The 19,613-nt window shown below is 46.9% G+C and overlaps 1 protein-coding gene across 7 annotated transcripts in view; it reads left to right on the top strand.

The window, feature by feature from the left end:
- Positions 1 to 13,408, top strand: part of CELF6 (CUGBP Elav-like family member 6) — a 30,165-nt gene extending 16,757 nt beyond the window's left edge. For 3 of the 7 annotated variants that reach the window (XM_061430277.1, XM_061430283.1, XM_061430282.1), the window contains 10 exons: positions 8,320 to 8,448; positions 8,551 to 8,630; positions 8,792 to 8,935; positions 9,052 to 9,184; positions 9,282 to 9,428; positions 9,636 to 9,698; positions 9,951 to 10,031; positions 10,118 to 10,261; positions 10,821 to 10,975; positions 11,794 to 13,408. In XM_061430277.1, coding sequence (XP_061286261.1) covers positions 8,320 to 8,448; positions 8,551 to 8,630; positions 8,792 to 8,935; positions 9,052 to 9,184; positions 9,282 to 9,428; positions 9,636 to 9,698; positions 9,951 to 10,031; positions 10,118 to 10,261; positions 10,821 to 10,948 — 1,049 coding nt within the window. In that variant the 3' untranslated portion in view covers positions 10,949 to 10,975; positions 11,794 to 13,408. Of the gene's footprint in view, positions 1 to 8,319; positions 8,449 to 8,505; positions 8,631 to 8,791; positions 8,936 to 9,051; positions 9,185 to 9,281; positions 9,429 to 9,635; positions 9,699 to 9,950; positions 10,032 to 10,117; positions 10,262 to 10,820; positions 10,976 to 11,793 lie in introns of those variants that run through there. The other 4 variants (XM_061430278.1, XM_061430279.1, XM_061430280.1 and 1 more) reach the window with 4 other exon arrangements.
- Positions 13,409 to 19,613: the final 6,205 nt, after the last annotated feature.

The following is a 19,613-nucleotide window of genomic DNA, read 5'->3' as shown; positions in this document are numbered from 1 at the left end:
AGAAGGATTCTTTACCATCTGAGCCACCAGGGAAGCCCTTTAGTGATCATGTATAACATAGATATTTCTTGACAAGTGATGGTTTTTAAGGAGCATATATTCCAAAGGCATCTATGGATAATCCTTCTTATAGTTTTGGATGACCAGATCTTTCAATTCCTTCCTGCTCCCACTCAAAGTCACCAAATGTTCCCTGATACACATTTGGGAGAGAGGAGGCATATGTACTAAGTCTTGCAACAGTTGGGTCTTTATAAATATTTTACTTTTCCAGTAAAATTGGAAAAGACCCTGACTCATTGGAAAAGACCCTGATGCTGGGAAAAACTGAAGGCAGGAGGAGAAGGGGATGACAGAGGATGAGATGGTTGGATGGATGTGAGTTTGAGCAAGCTTCGGGAGCTAGTGATGGACAGGGAAGCCTGGCGTGCAGCAGTCCATGGGGTTGCAAAGAGTGGGACACGATTAAGCAACTGAACTGAAACTGAAGTATTTTACTACTAACTGATCTGTTAGATACTAATCAAAATGTGCTCCTTCTCTTCAATGCTATTGTGTATCTCTTCAGAAGCTCTCTGCTGAATTTTAACACAAATTAATGCTTTAGAAATGCAATTTTTTAAATGGTATTGAATTTGAATTTTGAAACGTAACATTTGGCACCAATGTAGGACAGCTTGTCCCATTTAAATCTTATCTTTGTGATCCCAATTCTATAAACCTTCAGAGTTAATGATCATACCTGCCCTGATATAGGTAAGCCTGTGACCTTGCATATTTTTAAATTATTCCTGCAATTAAATCCTTTGTATACAGATGATTAATGACTTTTATATCTGACAAAAATACTGGTATCAATGCAGACATAATCTAAGGGGTATCAAGGCAAATATAATCTTTCAAAACTTTGTCATTTTTTTCTGGAAGAGATTATTAGCTTTTTCTTCCCATAAAATGGGGATCACTAACTCAAATGCTACAGGAGCCAGGTAAGTAACCCTAAATGGTTGAGACTGTCATGATTTAATTAAAAATTTCCCCTTTAATATATTAAATGTTGGCAGCTAATTCCATTTTTAAAAGTGCACCAGCACTGTGACAGCCTAACCAAACCTATCAAGCTTGCTTCTTTGGCCCAGAGACTTCCATTTCCCCTCTGCCATACAGGAGTATTCTACTGTGGACACATGCATGTGCTTTTTGACAAAAATAGTTATTTCACATTCTATCGCTTGAATTTTGATGCCAATGCAACAGAGTAGTATTACTATTATTTTTAATCAATAGACATGAGGATTGTGGTTGAAATAACCTATATTTTACTTTATTTTTTATAACTTCTATTGTAGGTCTGTTTTATTTCCACTTCCAGCCAATTTTGTAGAAATCAGATTGTTAGCATAGCAGGGGAAAGCCTGAATAGAAGTAGAATTGTTTTCATTGAAAAAAAGGTTTAAAGCAAATTTATAAAAACATTTTTCATAATAGCTTGGAAAGATGCAGAGATAGTCTTCTGCAGTCTTCTATAGTCTATATATCTTCTATAGTCTTTTTTCCACTGTAACATTACCTACAACATCATTGTTCTTGAAACTACCCATTTGTTCTGAGACTAAACAGCTCCTTATGAATCTGAATGATCATAAGACTCTCTGTATAACCATGCTCTACAGGTCACAGACCCGTCTCATGAACTTAATTCTGGGGTCCTCTTCTTCCATGGCCATCTCTGGTAGCATTGGTGACCCTTGGAGTGCATCCAAGTCTTCATGGACTACATTACGGCAGCATTTAAAAAAAAACATGTTTGGCTGCACCCCACAATATGTGGGACCTTACTTCCCTGACCAGGGGTTGAACCCACATCCTCCTTCATTGGAAGGCACAGTCTTTTTTTCGAAAAGTATTTATTTATTTATTTTTGGTTGTGTTGCGTCTTCATTGCTTTTCTATAGTTGCAGCAAGTGAGGGCCACTCTCTAGTGCACAGGGTGCTCATTTCGGTAGCTTCTCTTGTTGTGGAGCACAGGCTCTAGAGGGCGCAGGCTCAGTAGCTGAGGGCTTAGTTGCTCTGCAGCATGTGGCAATCTTCCCCGACCAGGGATGAAACCTGTGTCTCCTGCCCTGGCAGGCAGATTCTTTACCACTGAGCCACCAGGGACATCCCACAGCAGCCTTTGGATGTGTGCCAGCCCTATGTATATGTTTATACAAATATACATAGTTTACTGTATGCCAGTTCCCATAAATTCTGCAGCCAAGTTCCACACTATTCATTTACTCCAGAAGAGAAAAATGCATCTCCAGAGGCCGAGATCTTCTCTCTTAAGGGAACCTGAAGGCCCAGGCTTTCTTACTTGCCTCCGGGGTCTCTTGAATCAAGATGAAGAAACAGTGGAGTCTCCGTTCTTTCTTGGTCTAAGTCCCTATTTTTCAGGCCTCCTCCTTCACTGTTTTTTTTTAACGGGGGTAAAACAGACATAACATAATCTTTATTCTTTTTACCACTGTTAAGAATATAGTTCAGTACTGTTAGCAACATTCACATTGCTGTGCAAAATCCAGAACTTTTTCGTCGTATAAAACTCAGACTCTGTTCCCATTAAACATCAAGTTCCATTTCTCCCTCCCTCTAGCCCCTGGCAACCACCATTCTACTTTCTGTTTCTATGAATTTTACTAATCTAGATACCTCACATAAGTGAAATCATACAGTATATATCTTTCTGTGACTGGCTTATATCACCTAGAGTCTTCAATTCTCATCCATGTTGCAGCATGTATCAGAATCTCTTTCCTTTAAAAAACTGAATAATATTTTATTGTGTGTAAACACCACATTTTGCTCATCCATTCATTGGTTGATAGACATTTGGGTTGCTTCTACTTTTTGACCATTGTGGATAATGCTACAGTGAACATGAGTGTATAAATACCTCTTTGAGACTCTGCTTTCAATTTTTTGGATATATACCCAGAACTGGTACTGCTAGGTAATACGGTAATTCTATTTTTAATTTTTTGAGGAACTGCCACATTGTTTTCCACTATGGCTGTACCATTTTACATTAGTGCACATATGTAAACAATAGTCCACAAGGGTCCCAATTTCTCCACATCCCTTTTTTTTCTTTTTTTAAATAACAGTTATCCTAATGGGTGTGAGTTGCTATCTCATTGTGGTTTTGATTTGCACTTTCTCAACTATTAGTGGTGTTGGGCATCTTTTCATATACTTGCTAGCCATTGTATATCTTCTTTGAAGAAATGTCTATTCAGATCCTTTGCTCATTTTTTTTTAATTGAATTGTTTTGTTATCATTGAATCATAGGAACTCTTTGTATATTCTGGATCTTAAACTCTTATCAGATATACAGTTTGCAAATATTTTCTCCCATTCTATAGGTTGCCTCTTCACTCTGTGTCTTTTGATGCAGAGTAGTTTTAAAATTTGACATAGTCCAAAATTTCTATTCTTGCTTTTGTTGCCTGTGCTTTTGATGTCATATTCAAGAAATAAATGCCAAATGCAAGGTCATGAAGGTTCCCCCCTGTTTCTTCCAGGAACTTTATCATTTTAGCCTTTATGTCTTTGATTCATTTTCATTTAATTTTTGTATATAGTGCAAGATAAGGGTCCAACTTTGTTCCTTTATATGTAGATGTCCAGTTTTCTCAGCACCATTTGTTGAAAAGACTGGAACTCTAGTCAAAAATAATTTGACCATGTATGTTAGGGCTTATTTCTGGCCTCTCTGTTCCTCTCCATTGGTCTAAATGTCTCTCTTTATGCCAGTACCATACTTTGATTACTGTAGTTTTGTAATGAGTTTTGAAATCAGGTATTCTGAGACCTCCAACATTCTTTTTCTCCCCAAGATTATTTGGCTATTCATGGTATTTTGAAATTCCATATAAATTTTAGGATCGATTTTTCTATTTCTTAAAAAAATGCCATAGGAATTTTGATAGGGATTGCATTAAATCTGCAGATTGCTTTGGGTAATACTTACATCTAACAATATTAAGTCTTTCAATTCTCGAACAAAAGATGTCCTCCAATTTCCTTCAGTTTGTGCCTTCCCAGTTTCCTTCAGCAGTGTTTTATAGTTTTCAGGGTACAAGTTCTTTGGCATCTTTGTTTAAATTTATTCCTAAGTATTTTATTTGTTTTGATGCTAAGTGGAATAGTTTTCTTAATTTTGTTTTCAGCTTGTTCATTGCTAGTGTATAGAAGCACAACTGACTTTTTAAAATTTTATTTATTTCTGGCTGTCTTTGGGCTATTCCCTAGTTGCAGTGAACGGGGGCTACTCTCTAGTCGTGGTGTGTGGATTTCTCATTGCAGTGGCTTCGCTTGCTGCAGAGCACAGGCTCTAGGGTGTGTGGGCTTCAGTAATTTCGGCATGCGGGCTCAGTAGTTGGGGCTCCTGGGTTCTACAGGACAGGCTCAGTAGTTGTGGAGCAGTTGGGGCGCATGGGCTTAGTTGCTCCGTGGCATGTGGGATCTTCCCGGACCAGGGATTGAACTTGTGTTTCCTGCACTGGCATGCGTACTCTTCACCACTGAGCCACCAGGGAAGCCCTGATTGTTTTGTTGATTTTTGTATAGTGGAACTTTGCTGAATTTCTTTCTTAGTTCTCATAGTTTTCTTTTGGAATTAACGTCCTCCCTGATACTCATTAGATCTGATCAGAAGACTTTGTTTCCCCTGGATATTTCCTTCACTCATTTCATAGTCTTCCTTGGCTAGGTCATTATGCTGCAGTCATTACTAAGAACATCAGGGCATCAAAGGCTGCTGTCAGCAGGATCTTCCGAGTTGGTAGTTGGATGGAAAGTTGGACTGGTAATTTTAGGATGCGTTTGGTGGTTGGTACCCGAATGTTGAAACTCTGTGCCTGCGCTGTTTGTACAATCATGCTATCTCTATGACATGGAAGTGAGTGGCTGGCTGTGATGAGCCTAGAAGCCAGAAACTTGGGCACCTCAAGAATTCCTTTGGGCCAACTTGAGGCAGAGCCTTCTTTCTAGAGCAGTGTCTTGAGACCCTTCCTGAAGAAGACAGAGGGACTGACTCTAACCTGGGCTTTCAACCCCATGATTTGTTACATTAGAATCCCTGTTTGACCAGCTGCTCAAGGTAGCTTTATGGAGATGAACCTCTAGGGTCCAAACAACTTGGTTTGGTTCAAAAAAGCATTGATAGAAAAGCAAGAAGCACACATTGGTTGCACCATGAAAAGGCAGTTATACTATTCAATTGTGTCTCTTTCCAACTATGTCTCAACTCCGCACTGATGCTATCTTCTAATTCCATCCACTCTAGGAAAGTTAGGCCTCCCTGTTCAATATTTCCATCTTTCTACAGATCTCCCCACCACTCATGTAATGCTTTTACTCAGACATTTCTGACCTACCTCTTACAGAATCCTCTTTTTTACCAAACTGCCATAGTTCAACCTAGAGGGTACTGAATTTTCTGGGCTAAGTCCTGTCATCATCGTCTCTCCGGGAGCATGCCTCAGCCCTCAAAATCTTCAGGGATGTGCATTTGGTGGCTACTCTCAGAGGGCCAGCCTGTAATTCTCTTTGACCATATCTCTTAAGAAACTTATCCCATCATTTCCGGATCATCTGATGCTAACGTGCACTGTGACCCTGATCATCCTCCTGTCAACACTATCAAGGTTCCTATAAAGGGGCAAAGAGAACACTAGGATTTAAGGTGATACCTGTGCAGTGTGCAGCGTAGAGACCAGCCCATGGCCCAAACTCATTTCAATTTCAAATTCTTTACAACCCAGTAGCTCAGAACCATAGGGTCAGTGCCCTGTCATGGAAATGGAAATTTTTAATTTGGGAGACTCTCATTGGAAAAGAAGGATCAGAGAATTTCATGGTCTTTGACATGAGCTGTAACTGACCACCATCATCAGAAAAGAGCAACAGGAGAAAGAGCAGATGAAGGATTGGACCACTGTCCACACAAACCTCTTTTATGTCCTGGGGGCACCTTCTCAGCCATGACATCTTTCTTCCTACCTAGGGCAACCTGGATGCTGTTTCTTGTGGCATGACAGCTTACCTGGGTGCTATCATCATCTTGCAGATGCTACCCAATGTCACAACTGCACTGCAAGTTAGGACATTATGAAGCCCTGGGACTCTGAAGACCCCAGATCTTCTCCAGCCCCTCCTGGGCCTCTTGTAGATGCATGGGCATACTTTGGTTTCATAGTTCAGAACAATATCAATCTCAGAGGGTTTGATTCCTTGACCAAATAGGGCCTGTCTTCCAATGTCAAGGCAAAACTACCATCAGATTAGTCAACAGAATCATGAAAGACCATTCCTGTCTTCTCAGGTTCCTGAACAGAATGATCTCATATCCCTCTTCATATACCATGTGGAATTGTATGTTCTGTCTTTTAGGTCAGTGGTTTACAAAGGACTTTCCATGGAGCCCTTTCTAGGGAGAACCAAGGGAAGATGAAGCAAGAGAAACTCCAGCCATCTTCCCTCTTTTCTGGCTTTACTTCAAACAGTCCTACTTTTCTCTTATATTTTGAGCTTCATCCTGATCTTTTTGTTAGAATGATGGATTTCATAGCTTTTTAAAAAGGTTAGGAAACCAGTGATCCATTCCAAGGGCACTCTTCTGTGGCTAACACACCCAGGAGTGAAGTACACCCACTGGTTTGTGTTCTTACCACAGAAGGTTGGTACCTCCACTAGAATTCTGGCCACAAGTACATTATCTATCCCTTCCCCATCAGGATTTCTGGGCAGTTACCCTCTGGACAGAGGGAAGGGTTCTGCTGAAACATATAAACCACATATAATTCTTCTGTCCCAAATAAACCGCAGCCCATGCCTTTCATAAAGACACAGCATTGACAGGCAGATGACAGACACCATGGTATTCAGGGCCGCCTAGGCTGAACCCCACACCATCCAGGTGAATATGGACACACACATAATCTCCTTGTCAGAGATTCCCTCCACTGCTAATTTTGATCAATCTGTTCTTCCTTTTCACTGTCACCCACGCTTCAGCCTACGACCTTCATCAGCCTTGTTTCCTCTGCACTCAGGATCCAAGGATCCCAACAGCCTAGCCAAGCTGGCCAAAGAGAAAAGGAGTTTGGGATGGATTTTCTTGGGCTCCAGGATCTCAAAGGTGGAGGCTGAAGCCATATTCCCACCCAGTCCTTCTCTTTCAACTTGTATCACCCTGATGAAGCCCCCTCTCAAATTCAGACTTACCCTGGTGCAGAAATGAGAGGGGCTTTGACAGCAGGACCTGTGAGCTGGACTCCTGGATAGTGCTCTTGCCGGATGTGCATCTAAGTCCTGCCAGCTCCAGTTCTGCAGCTTTTTTCAAGGGCACAGACCCAGCGTGCAGCCCCTTTCCGGGCATCTCTACCACTCCCATAGGAAGCGGGGACACAGAGGAGGATTCTCAGGTGGCTACTGGGTCTGCAGGCAGAAATTGTTCTCCCATAGCACGAACACCTGGGGAAAACAGGGGAAGTCAGGGAGGAGGCAGCAGGGCTCAGGGAGGGCCTCGTGGGCTCAGTGAGAAGTAAGGGAGGTAAGGAAAGGGGTCACGGGTTCAGCAAGTGTAGTCAGGAAAATGCCAATGTTGGAGGATTAGGAACCCAAGCTCCCCTTCCTGTTTAGGCCTTTGGGAAGGGCACCCAGGTTGAGTTTGGAGCTGGCGGTGGGGGTTCATCATTCCAGTGCTCAAGAGTCTGGGGAGGCATCAATACAATGAGACAACTGTTTCTGTGCTGTTTTTTTGTTTTGTTTTGTTTTTTGATCCAGAATTTTCTTTGATTCCAGTCATTGCCAGCAGGCTTCTCCTTAGGGTGTACTTATCTCCTCCAGACCCAGTATGGATACTAGGACCCCTCTAGGACTTCCTCCCTTAATAGGGCTGAAATGGTCCAAAACAGCATTTCCCAAACTCTAAGAACATAAAGGGCAAGCATAAAATGGTGCATGTAGGGCTTTATCCAACCAAAAAATATGGACTGACTAACTTCCCACAAGAGCAGCCATGAGTCGGAGTTTTTCCAGGACTCGGGTTTTCCTGATGGAAATCCTGAGTGCCTTTCCTCCAGATCCATCTGAAGGTCATCCTTCCCCTCAAAAAAACCCAACCTTGTGGGCCCAATGAGTTAAGGCCTTCTCATTTCCTCCTCTTCTTCCCAGAGCTAGACCGTGGTTAGCTCCCTTCCTAGGCTCCTCTGTTCCTCTGCAGAGTCCAAGAGGACTTAGGGTTCCCAGGTGACTCCTGGATTTGTCCCCAGAGGACCGAAAGCTGTTTGTGGGTATGCTGGGCAAGCAACAGGGTGAGGAGGACGTCAGACGCCTATTCCAGCCCTTCGGCCACATCGAGGAGTGCACCGTCTTACGGAGCCCTGATGGCACTAGTAAAGGTGACTTGAGCTGACCCCTGGATTTCCTGATGACCCCTGCCTCACTCTGGACCACAGGACCCTTTGGCCTCTGTGACCTGAGCCACCTCTATCCTGCCCCAGGCTGTGCCTTTGTGAAGTTCGGGAGTCAAGGGGAAGCTCAGGCAGCCATCCAGAGTCTGCACGGCAGCCGGACAATGGCGGTGAGGGCGGGCGCCCGGGGCCAGGGCGAGGCCAGTGGGGTGGGGGCTGGCTGCTTCTCCCCACAAACCCGGGGAAAGGCCCTGAGGATAAGCAAGGCACTGGGCCCAGAGCTGGAGCTGGAGGTTAGATCGGTCCTTGCAGCCTCCTCTGTCTTACCCAGGGCGCCTCGTCCAGCCTCGTGGTCAAGCTGGCAGACACGGACCGCGAGCGCGCACTGCGGCGGATGCAGCAAATGGCAGGCCAGCTGGGCGCCTTCCACCCCGCGCCGCTGCCGCTCGGGGCCTGCGGAGCCTATACCACCGCGGTAGGTGCCTGGTCCTGGAGTACACGTGGCGCTGCGAGTGAGCCAGGCTGGGGCTAGGGAGCCCGAGCAGCTGCCCGCCACTGGTCCTCTACACTTGCCCTTCTTCCCTCCCAAAGATCCTGCAGCACCAGGCGGCCCTGCTGGCGGCGGCGCAGGGCCCCGGCCTCGGCCCAGTGGCGGCAGTGGCTGCACAGATGCAGCACGTGGCGGCCTTCAGCCTGGTAGCAGCGCCTCTCTTGCCCGCGGCAGGTACTGCGCGCAGGGGGCGGGGCCGGGCGGGGCTGGGGCCAGGGCGGAGCGAGCGTGGGGCGGTGACCTGACTTTCCCACCTCCTCGCCACCTGCAGCCAACTCCCCGCCCGGCGGTGGCCCGGGCACGCTTCCGGGTCTCCCGGCGCCCATCGGCGTCAATGGATTCGGTCCTCTGACTCCCCAGACCAACGGGCAACCAGGCTCGGACAGTCTCTACAATAACGGGCTCTCTCCTTACCCAGGTGGGCCCCTCACTCCGCCCAAATCTCCCCCCAAACGGAATGGGGAGTGGGGGCTGGGGGATGGTGATGGCAAGGCCTGGCCTCCCTAAGAAGAGACTCCTCCTTCCCTGCTGCCTTTCATCGCCTCCCTCCACACTCCCTGAATTCTCACCTAGCCCTGCCCGTCAGCCCACCTTCATTTAGGGCCTTGTGCCCCTCTCTCCCCAGCCCAGAGTCCCGGCGTGGCTGACCCCCTGCAGCAGGCCTACGCTGGGATGCACCACTACGCAGGTTTCACTTGGCGCTACGCGGCCTGGGAGGTTTGAAGGGCCCCAGAAAGTAACAGGGGGATTTGTGGGGGGCGGGGGGAGGGGAGGTTAGGCTCTGTTCTGAGGAGTCGACCCTCCATTCCCTCACCCTTGGACCCAGAACGACCTTTCTAGGGGTGGACTGGCTGAATTGGTCAAAAGTGGCCAGGCAGGTGGGGTCCTGCTTGGGGGATGGCTCCTGGGGGTCACTGCCCGCTCCCACCTCTGTCTCCAGCAGCCTATCCGTCGGCCTATGCCCCAGTGAGCACAACTTTTCCCCAGCAGCCTTCAGCCTTGCCCCAGCAGCAAAGAGAAGGTGAGGGACAGGGGTCTGGAGATCAAGGCCTGGTGGGGCTGGACTTAGGACTCCTCCCCTGAACCAGCCTGCCGCTGTTCCTCCAGGCCCCGAAGGCTGTAACCTCTTCATCTATCACCTGCCTCAGGAGTTTGGTGATGCAGAACTCATCCAGACATTCCTGCCCTTTGGAGCCGTTGTCTCTGCCAAAGTCTTTGTGGATCGTGCCACAAACCAGAGCAAGTGTTTTGGTAAGTTGAGCCCCATCCGTGGACCTCTCCCTCTCCTCATTATGAGGCTCCCTACAAACCCTAAGTTTGTGCCTCCGGAAGTCAGTGATTCCTAGAAACTGAGTGTATAGCACTCAGCAGGGTCCTAGACCAGGAACAAGTCTATATCAGCTTCACCTGGGACGGTCAGGTGTCTGGTAGATCTTCAGCCAGGTTAGGCTTCAGAATCTGGCCAGGACAAGTGGATGGGGGGGTCTGGAGTCAGAGATTCCCTCCAACTGCAACTGCAATTCAGAGGATCAGAATGGGAGCTGTGAAGGGAGAGAGCTTTTTCCATGCCAAGAAAAAAACAGAGAAACACCGCCACCCAACACACACACTCAGAATTACCTCCTGTCCTTCCAAGAATCACAGGAAACTCAGGCCACTTGTCCATGTCTGTATGAACCTGTGTCCATGTGTGTGTGCACACATGCAGATGCTGAAAGGTGGAGGAGTGTATGTTGATGGAATTGGCCTAAGAGGGGTGAGAAGAGGCTGGGCAGAGTTCCCAGCTAATCTCTCTGCACATACCCTCCAGGGTTTGTTAGCTTTGACAATCCAACCAGTGCCCAGACAGCTATTCAGGCCATGAATGGCTTTCAGATTGGCATGAAGAGGCTCAAGGTTCAGCTGAAGAGGCCCAAGGATGCTAACCGGCCTTACTGATCTGCTCTTACTGACCAACCGCGAAAGGTGAGTCCTTCGTAGACCCCAGGCAGATGAGTCCTGAGTGACAGAGGCACTCTCAGCTTTGCCATTCCTTTTGGGATGTTGAGGACACCCACCTCTGAAAAAATCTGGCTGAGAAAAGCCAGGAGTTAGGAGGAATCCTCAGTTTGGGGCTGTTTTTTTCCTTCCATGTATGAACTGAGATAAATTTGACATCATTCCTGTCCCACAGCCTGGGAGAGATGATTATAGTAAGATCCAACCAGCTTGTTCCATGCCAGAGATAGTCATGGGGACCTGTGTAGGGAGGGCAGAGGAGTGGAGAATGAGACTAGAAAAGTAGGTTTTTGTCAGCTCGTGAAGGGTCTTAAAGACCATGAGTTTGGAATTTATCCTGAAGATGGTAGAGAATCACTGAAGAGTTTAAGCAAAGAAAGGACAGGATGTCAGGGCTGGGATGATGGCAGTGAACACGGAGATGAAGCAAATACCCTGAAGATTTACGGGGCCTGGTGGTGATGGGGGGGAAGATGACAAGCTCTCTTAGACTTCTGGCAAGGCCAGCTGCCTGTGACTTTTAGAGATTTGCTGTCTCAGAAGGTTCACAAGACCCTCCTTCAGTTGAACTGTCCTCCAGGGAGCCCTCAGGAGGGGGTGCTGGCCCATGGTGATCTGCCCAGAACCCAGAGTCTGGCTCCAGGGGGAAGCCTGAGGTCCAGCCACTCACCTGAGATGTCACGGATGGGGCAAGTTGCTCTTTCTGTCTTGTTCTCCAGAGTGACATTTTTCTTTATCTCCTTTCTCTCTCCTTATCAATTAATACCCAACACTGGAAACTGAAGAGTGAGAAGAAAGGAAAAGAGAAGCACAGAAATGCTTGAGCATCCCTTCCTGAAGGAGCAGCCGCAGATGGAGGTGGACCCTAGGCCAACGCCTGGGCTCAGGCCGCTTTAAGGATTGTTTTCACCAAGTGGGTTGTTCTGTGCCTGTGATGCAGAGCTCAGGCTGGCAAGGCAGCTGGGGCTGGCTGAGGAGTGACTGTCTAGGGAGGGGAACCAGCAGATGGCCTAGGGGGTGCCAAGGGCTTCTCCAAAGGGAAGCCCAGATCTACTTCTTTCAAATCATATCATTCCTTAGAGTTTAGGGACCAAAGGACTATTGCTTTTTTAAGAATATATATATATATATATATAAAAATTAAAACAAAGAAAAAAACAAAAAAAAATCACAAGAGAAACAAAAGAAACAGTATAGAGTCTAATAAAAGCTGCCTTTAAATATCCCTAGGAGACAGGGTGAAGAAGACCCTTGAAGGCCCCAGCCTAGGCAGAGGAAGGCTGTGGAAAGGTTATTCTGTGTCTCATTTCCTCTTAACCTCCCAACCCCACCCCAACACCTTTTAAAATAATTAAGGACTTGAGGTCTGTGTTCCTAAGCATGTAACAAGAGAGTTATGGAAGGCAGTGAGCCCACAGCCCCCAGACTCAGAGAGCATCCCTGAACAAGCCTTGATGAGGAGCTCTGGCCTGCCCTGGTCCTTGCCACCCTGAAAGGCCTCTTAAGCCAGCAGGAGTGGGAACCTGCCTTTCCTTCTTGACAGCCTTTCCCGTAGAACCTCTGCTTCCCCAGTTAGGATGAAAGGGAGTTTGGACCACCCCAGTCTTTCTCTTCCCTGTCCAGACAGACAAAGGCCCTGCCTTTGGCTGAGCTGAGACACCTCCTGTTTCCCCTCACCTTGAGCCAGCCCCTGTGTCCCCTTGCTCCAGACCACCTTCTGTCTCTAAGTCTACCCACCTGTAAAGTAGATTCAGGATATATATAGAGGGCTGTGACAACAGACTTGGAAGATTCGCTACTGTATATACTGCCATTGAGAGAAGGGGATAATTTTCAATATTGTAGAAGCTTCAGAATTTAGAGGTCCCTCTTTACCCAGGACCTGGGAGGGAAGTAGATGTTTTGCCAAAATACTTCTTCATTCCTTTAAAAACTACATCTTTCCTATGCAAGAGTGTCTCACATGTGCTTATCCGAGGTGCTTCTAGATGGTGAGCAGTGTTCAGCTTAGAAGTGGTGTGTGCTCTGTCCGTCTGTCTTTGTCTGTCTGTGTATCCAGTGGGTGCCATATAAAGCTGATCGATGGTGGTGCTTCCTGCCTGCTTCTGTGAGATGGGCAAAAGTTTTGGCTTAGAACACCACGACTCACCTTGCCTTGGTCAGCCTTTCCTGGGCCCACAGGGCCTTGCACATACTGTTCCTAGGAGGATAATCTTTGCTCCACCCCACAAACCTGGATCAGACTAGTCTGGGGCCCCAGCTGTGTGGTGGGCACTCTGGTCCCCAGCTGTTACTGAGGCTGGAGGCCTCTAATCTGATGTCACATCAGACAATGAAGGACATGGCGGGGGGAGAGTTCCTCCTTCATAAGAGTTTCTAAGAAAACTTGTTCCCACCTGTTCCTTTGTCTTTGACTCGTTTTTGGAGGGAATGGGATGAAAACTAACGTTACCAGGTAAGATGCCATATATACCAACAAATAATTTCCAGCTGAAAAAGGAGCTAGTGTCAGGGGCATCTGTACACCAGCACAATGCTAACACACAAAGCACCCTGGACACAGATGGGAATATGTAACATCTGCACATACAAACAGCTATTCACATGGAGACATGGAGGCCCCTCACTGCTAGGTGCTAAGCACTGCGCTAGGAGCCGGAGCACAGGTATGGTCTAAGCCAGTGCTCCCCAACCTGTTCTGGCACCAGGGACTGGTTTCACGGAAGATAATTTTCTCACAGATGGAGGAGGGATGGTTTCGGGATGATCCAAGAGCATTACATTTATTGTGCACTTTGTTTCTGTTATTATTACATCAACTTCACCTCAGATCATCAGGCATTAGATCCCGGAGGTTGGAGAACTCTGCTTTAGTTAAAAACTTGCTGATCCCTCTAAGCTCATGGAAGACTTATATAATGTCTAATGAGTTTAAACAACTATGGTGTTTGTTTCTCTGTTGTGTGTGCATGTGTAAGTCCAAATACTTTCAGTTGCAAGTGTCAGAAGCCCAACTCAAACAAGCCAACAGGAAACTAGTTGGCTTACAAAATTGATAAATCAAAGGATGTACCTGCCTTTAGGTACGGCTGGATCTAGGCTGGATCTGGATTTAGGGGTTAAAACGATGATGTCTTCATCTCTTGACTCTGCTTCCTTCTATTTGGTGGCCTCACCAGTTCTAGCTCTACAGACCTTGGGAGAACTTTGGCCAGAAAGGACATGTGCCCACATCTAGGGTGGAAGAGTAAGCCACCATAATTGGCAACTTCACCAGGACCGTGTGGAAGAGTGAAATGGCTCTTCAGAAGAAGAGAAGATGGGCGGGTTAGCAAGGTGCACCCACAATATTCCAAAATCCACCTATATACTCTTCTTGACAAACATACAATCTCAAAAATATGCCTCCCTAACGATGTAACATTCTTCGGCCTAACAAAAAGCTGCACTCACCCACTTCTCAATAGGAGGCAAAACCAAACCATGCCCAGTTGCTTTACTGAGCCCTCAGTACAGGGTCCCTTTGTGATGTGCAGTTATTGATTAGGTCTGGATATAACGCCTTGTGATTTTGCAATCTATGGCTTAAAGATAAATGTAGCTACCTCTGCATAACCAATATGAAATAGAAGAGGGAAATAGGATAATCATTAAGAAAAAAAATTCAATTTGGAGTCAAAGAGAAAACAATGGTCACTAATCCATAGCATATAGCAGATCCATCCTTCTGGACAGTGGAGTGAGTTTCTTGGTCAATGAAACTAATTACTCTAGGTCCCTTCTTATCTTCTTTATCCATTGTCCTTTATGGACATCCTCAAGAAGATGCCCCTTCTGGAACTGAAGCATCCCTCCTCCTTTTGGACATGGTGCGTCGTGTGTGCATGGTTCAGTTGCTCAGTTGTGTGCTACCCTTCTGTAACCCATGGACCGTAGCCCACCAGGCTCCTCTGTCCATGGGATTTCCCAGGCAAGAACACTGGAGTGGGTTGTCATTTCCTCCTCCAGGGAATCTTGATCCCAGGATTAAACCTGTGTCTCCTGCATTGCAGGCAGATATTTTTTTACTGCCTGAGCCATCAGGAAAGCCCCCTTTGGACATGGATTTGGGCCTAAACATTGTCTTAGAGATTATGTCTTCCCAGATCCCTGACTGTCAAGTGAGAAGTCTCTGCACAATTCCTTTCAAACTAATTTGATTTGATTCCTGGTTGCTCTCTGTGAGCTAGTAACCATCATCAAGAATCTTGCTAAGTCCTTGTCCTTGAGTCTGGATCTGACCCTTGTGATTTCTCTTAGCAACAGGTCACATTTGGCCCATTCCCCTCCTGCTCAGCTTCATGGCTTCCACAATGGACTGTCTGTGATAATGTCCTTAACCTCAGTTCCTCCAGAAACATTATATATATATTACCTATATATGTAATATATTAAATATATTACCTGTATAACACTTGGCTGGCTCATGCTCCAGTAACCCTGACTCAGTTCAGTTCAGTCGCTCAGTCGTGTCCAATTCTTTGTGACCCCATGAACCACAGCATGCCAGGCCTCCCTGTCCATCACCAACTCCTGGAGTTTACCCAAACTCCTGTCCGTTGAGTTGGTGATGCCATCCAACCATCTCATCCTCTGTCATCCCCTTCTCCTGTCCTCAATCTTTCCCAGCATCAGGGTCTTTTCCAATGAGTCAGCTCGTTGTCACATCAGGTGGCCAAAGTATTGGAGTTTCAGCTTCAACATCAGTCCTTCCAATGAACACCCAGGACTGATCTCCTTCAGAATGGACAGGTTGGATCTCCTTGCAGTCCAGGGGACTCTCAAGAGTCTTCTCCAACACCACAGTTCAAAAGCATCAATTCTTTGGCGCTCAGCCTTCTTCACAGTCCAACTCTCACATCCATACATGACCACAGGAAAAACCATAGCCTTGACTAGACAGACCTTTGTTGACAAAGTAATGTCTCTGCTTTTTAACATGCTATCTAGGTTGGTCATAACTTTCCTTCCAAAGAGTAAGCATCTTTTAATTTTATGGCTGCAATCACCATCTGCAGTGATTTTGGAGCCCCCAAAATTAAGTCAGCCACTGTTTCCACTGTTTCCCTATCTATTTTCCATGAAGTGATGGGACTGGATGCCATGATCTTAGTTTTCTGAATGTTGAGCTTTATAGTCAAAAATCCGTAAGCAGTACTGGCTCGTAGGCCTCAGCACCAAGGCGCTATTCAGGACAGGAGTAAGGCAACCACAGAAGCACTGGTTCTGGCCAATCATCAGCTTGCTTAGCTCCTTTCCCTCTGGCCATGGTCCATATTACACTAAGGCCACATCACCGAAACCTTACTGAGGGGAGTCTGACAGTGGACACTGAATTGGGGGGACCCTCTGAGAACCTGTATAACTTGGGCAGAGTCTTCACCCTTCAAAAGGGCTCCTGGAATTTCTCTCTCTCTCTCTGGATGCAATCTGGGTGTCTTGGATATAGATATATAGAGAAAAAACCTTTGGTCTAAGATAGGACTGACAACCTCTGACCTCAGAAGCAGCTCTGGATTTGCTGTGTGCTCTGACCTGGGGTCTCACCTCTGCCTCAGTGGCGTAGAACATGCATGTGATACCCTCCAAAAGAGGGTACAAAGGTCAGGGAGATGTCAGAATCTCTTTATCTTTTGTAGCTTGGGTTCTGTCTTTGGGCAGTCACTGTCCTGACTATACCTGCCTGTACTGTGACACAGCCAAATGCAGCAGGGATTTAGAGGCTGTTTGGGGCCTCTGCCCCTTGCTTCCTGGTGGCTCAGCGGTAAATAATCTGCCCACAATGCAGGAGACTCAGGAGATGTGGGTTCGATTTCTGGGTCAGGAAGATCCCCTGGAGGAGGAAATGGCAATCCACTCCGGTATTCTCACCTGGAAAGTCCCAAGGACAGAGTATCCTGGTGGGCTACAGCCCATAGGGTCACAAAGACTAAAGACTTAGTCAGACATGACTAACACACATGCATCCATGCTGGGCCTCCCTCAGCCAATATATTTGCACAAGCATGTTACACAGCCCTGTATTCTTCGGGAGAACCCATGAAGGAAGACACCTCATTGGCTCAGGAAGCTCAAAGCCAATGCACACTCTACAACCACCCTTGGAGCCTGAGTCATGTGGGGTCCACAAAGAGCTGACCAAGTCTGTGCCAAGTGCAAACTCAGAAAGGGTAGAGACTACAGCTCTTTTTCTCCCCAGCCCTGGCTTCAGGAACTATCCTCACAGTACTGCAGCCTGGGCTAATGCACCTTTGATTGCCACCTATAGAGGGGGCTTTTAACTTCCAGGCTGTAGCCTCCTGCCCCCTAGTGGCATAAGAGCACAGAGACCCAGAAGGCACAGCAAACTGCAAGCCTAGGTTTGATTCTTCCCAAGGTCTTCGGTGCCCAAAAGACTATGTAGGGATCCACAAAAGGAGCCTGAGAAATTAGCCTCAGCTTCTCCTAGGGAGTAGGCCAGAAATGGCCTGACCCAGCACACTTGGCACTGGGACCCTGAGTGCCAAGTGTGCTGGCACTCAGGGAATCCAGAGATCTGGGCTGGATTTCCTGCAAGTGAGCTAGAACTCCAATACTTTGGCCACCTGATGTGAAGAGCTGACTCATTTGAAAAGACCCTGATGTGGGAAAGGTTGAAGGCGAGAAGAGAAGGGGATGACAGAGGATGAGATGGTTGGATGGCATCACCAACTCAACGGGCATGAGTTCGAGTAAATTCTGGGAGTTGGTGATGGACAGGGAGGCCTGGCGTGCTGCAGTCCATGGGGTCGTGAAGAGTCGGACACGACTGAGCAACTGAACTGACTGAACAACTGAGCTGGAAAAATCAGTTGTGCCTTCAGGACATTCTTGCTACCCCAAACAGTGTTGGGATGGGGGCTTTGATTGTGGCTCCATATCTCAACCCAAGTGTTCTAGAGGCTCACATTTTGGAATGATGGAAACCCAGGATAGTGAGAAGGGAGGAGAGAGATGCGGTGAAGAAAGATGTGAAGCAATGCGAGACAATGTATCCATGTGGTGGCCACTGTGTCACATGAGCCCTGAGGAGAGAGCCAATGACTTGACGAGACTGCTGAAGCACAGAGTGTTTGCAAGGAGAAAGTGCACCTTGAATGGGTTTACCAAGAGGAGATTTGAGAGGGGGTTTTCCCAGCTGTTCCCCTCTCACCGCTTGATTTCTACTGGCCAAGGTGCACCCTGTAAAGACCTGACACCACTGCATTTTTGAGTTGCATCATTTGCCCCCTGGGTGGCTGCTTGGGAAGTCAGATCCCATGCCGGCCACGTGGCATTTCTACCACAAATGTGGAAGTGGGGTGGTGGGCTACAAGAGAGTGAGAAGGAGGTGGCTGAGGGAGTCTGGAAAGGCACATCAGGTTTGTGACCAATGCACCTCACTCTCTCCCACAGGATTTACAGCCAAGGTTCCCAGACACCAGAGCCCCCAGGACTGTCTAAATTTTAAGTAAAATACACATTATTTAATTTGGGAGGGAAAAAAAAGACACATTCAGCTGTGGCTTGAAGGAGCAGGCCTTTTCTCTAGAACTTTCCAGACCCTAGGCTCCAGTATCTCCTGCAGGATATCCCACCTCTTCACCCTTGTTCTCATTCATTTTAGTTTGGGGCAGAGGATCTGGCTTTTATGATCTATAACACATGTGATTATCTAACCCTTGGCTGTCTAGCTAGCCAGTCACAGGCAAAAAAGGAACTCTAGACAAAGCTGCCTATGGTTTGGTTCTACTAGCATGGAAGCAGATAAACTTCAGGACCTTACCAGAAATCTTGTGAGAGACCAGTATACTGCAACATCCATATATTTGTCCAGGGTGTCCCTGAAATCTCCATCTAGGATGAATACATGACCCAAAGCTCCAGATAAAATAGAAGATCATTTAGCGAGCTGACTTGATACCACATAACAGGGATTTCTAGCTTCCCATTCAACGACTGTCAGAGCCCCACACTGTCTCCACTTCAGTTCCACCAGCTCCACATTCTGGAGTCTGTTGATTGCACACGCCATTCCATTTGTATATTAGGACTGGCTGAATTACAAGCAATAGGAACCAACACAAACCAGCTTAAGCAAGAAGGGAGCTGAGAAGTGTAGTGCTATTAATAACTTCAGGCAGGACTGAATTCAAGGGCTCAACTGTCATCAGACCTCTTTCATTCCATCATCTCTCAAGGCTCTGCTTCTCTTCATTCTTTGTCCCATACTCTTACCTGCCATAACACACTTTCTACATGTGATAGAGAGCTGGTTGCCAGCAGCTTCAGTCCCATGTGCTCCTGGCACCATGGCCTCAAAAGCAAGAAAGTTTAAGGGGAAGGTTATGATTGGCTCTCCTTAGGTCACAAAGCCTCACCTGAACTAATCATTTTGGTCAGGGGGATGGAGTCCTCCACATGGCCTGTTGGGTCATATATCATCTCGGTGGGATAGAAGCAGGGAGGGAGCAGAGGTGGCCCTGTGACCGTCAGTCCCACTAAGGAGCCATAGGGTGTAAAAACACATCCTGTATGGTATGCAAAAACATGTCAGTTGACCTAGCTG

Source organism: Bos javanicus, chromosome 10 (genome assembly GCF_032452875.1).
Source record: "Bos javanicus breed banteng chromosome 10, ARS-OSU_banteng_1.0, whole genome shotgun sequence".
Taxonomy (NCBI): domain Eukaryota; kingdom Metazoa; phylum Chordata; class Mammalia; order Artiodactyla; family Bovidae; genus Bos; species Bos javanicus.
Note: the sequence above shows the minus strand (reverse complement) of the source record. Positions and strands in the feature narration are given on the sequence as shown.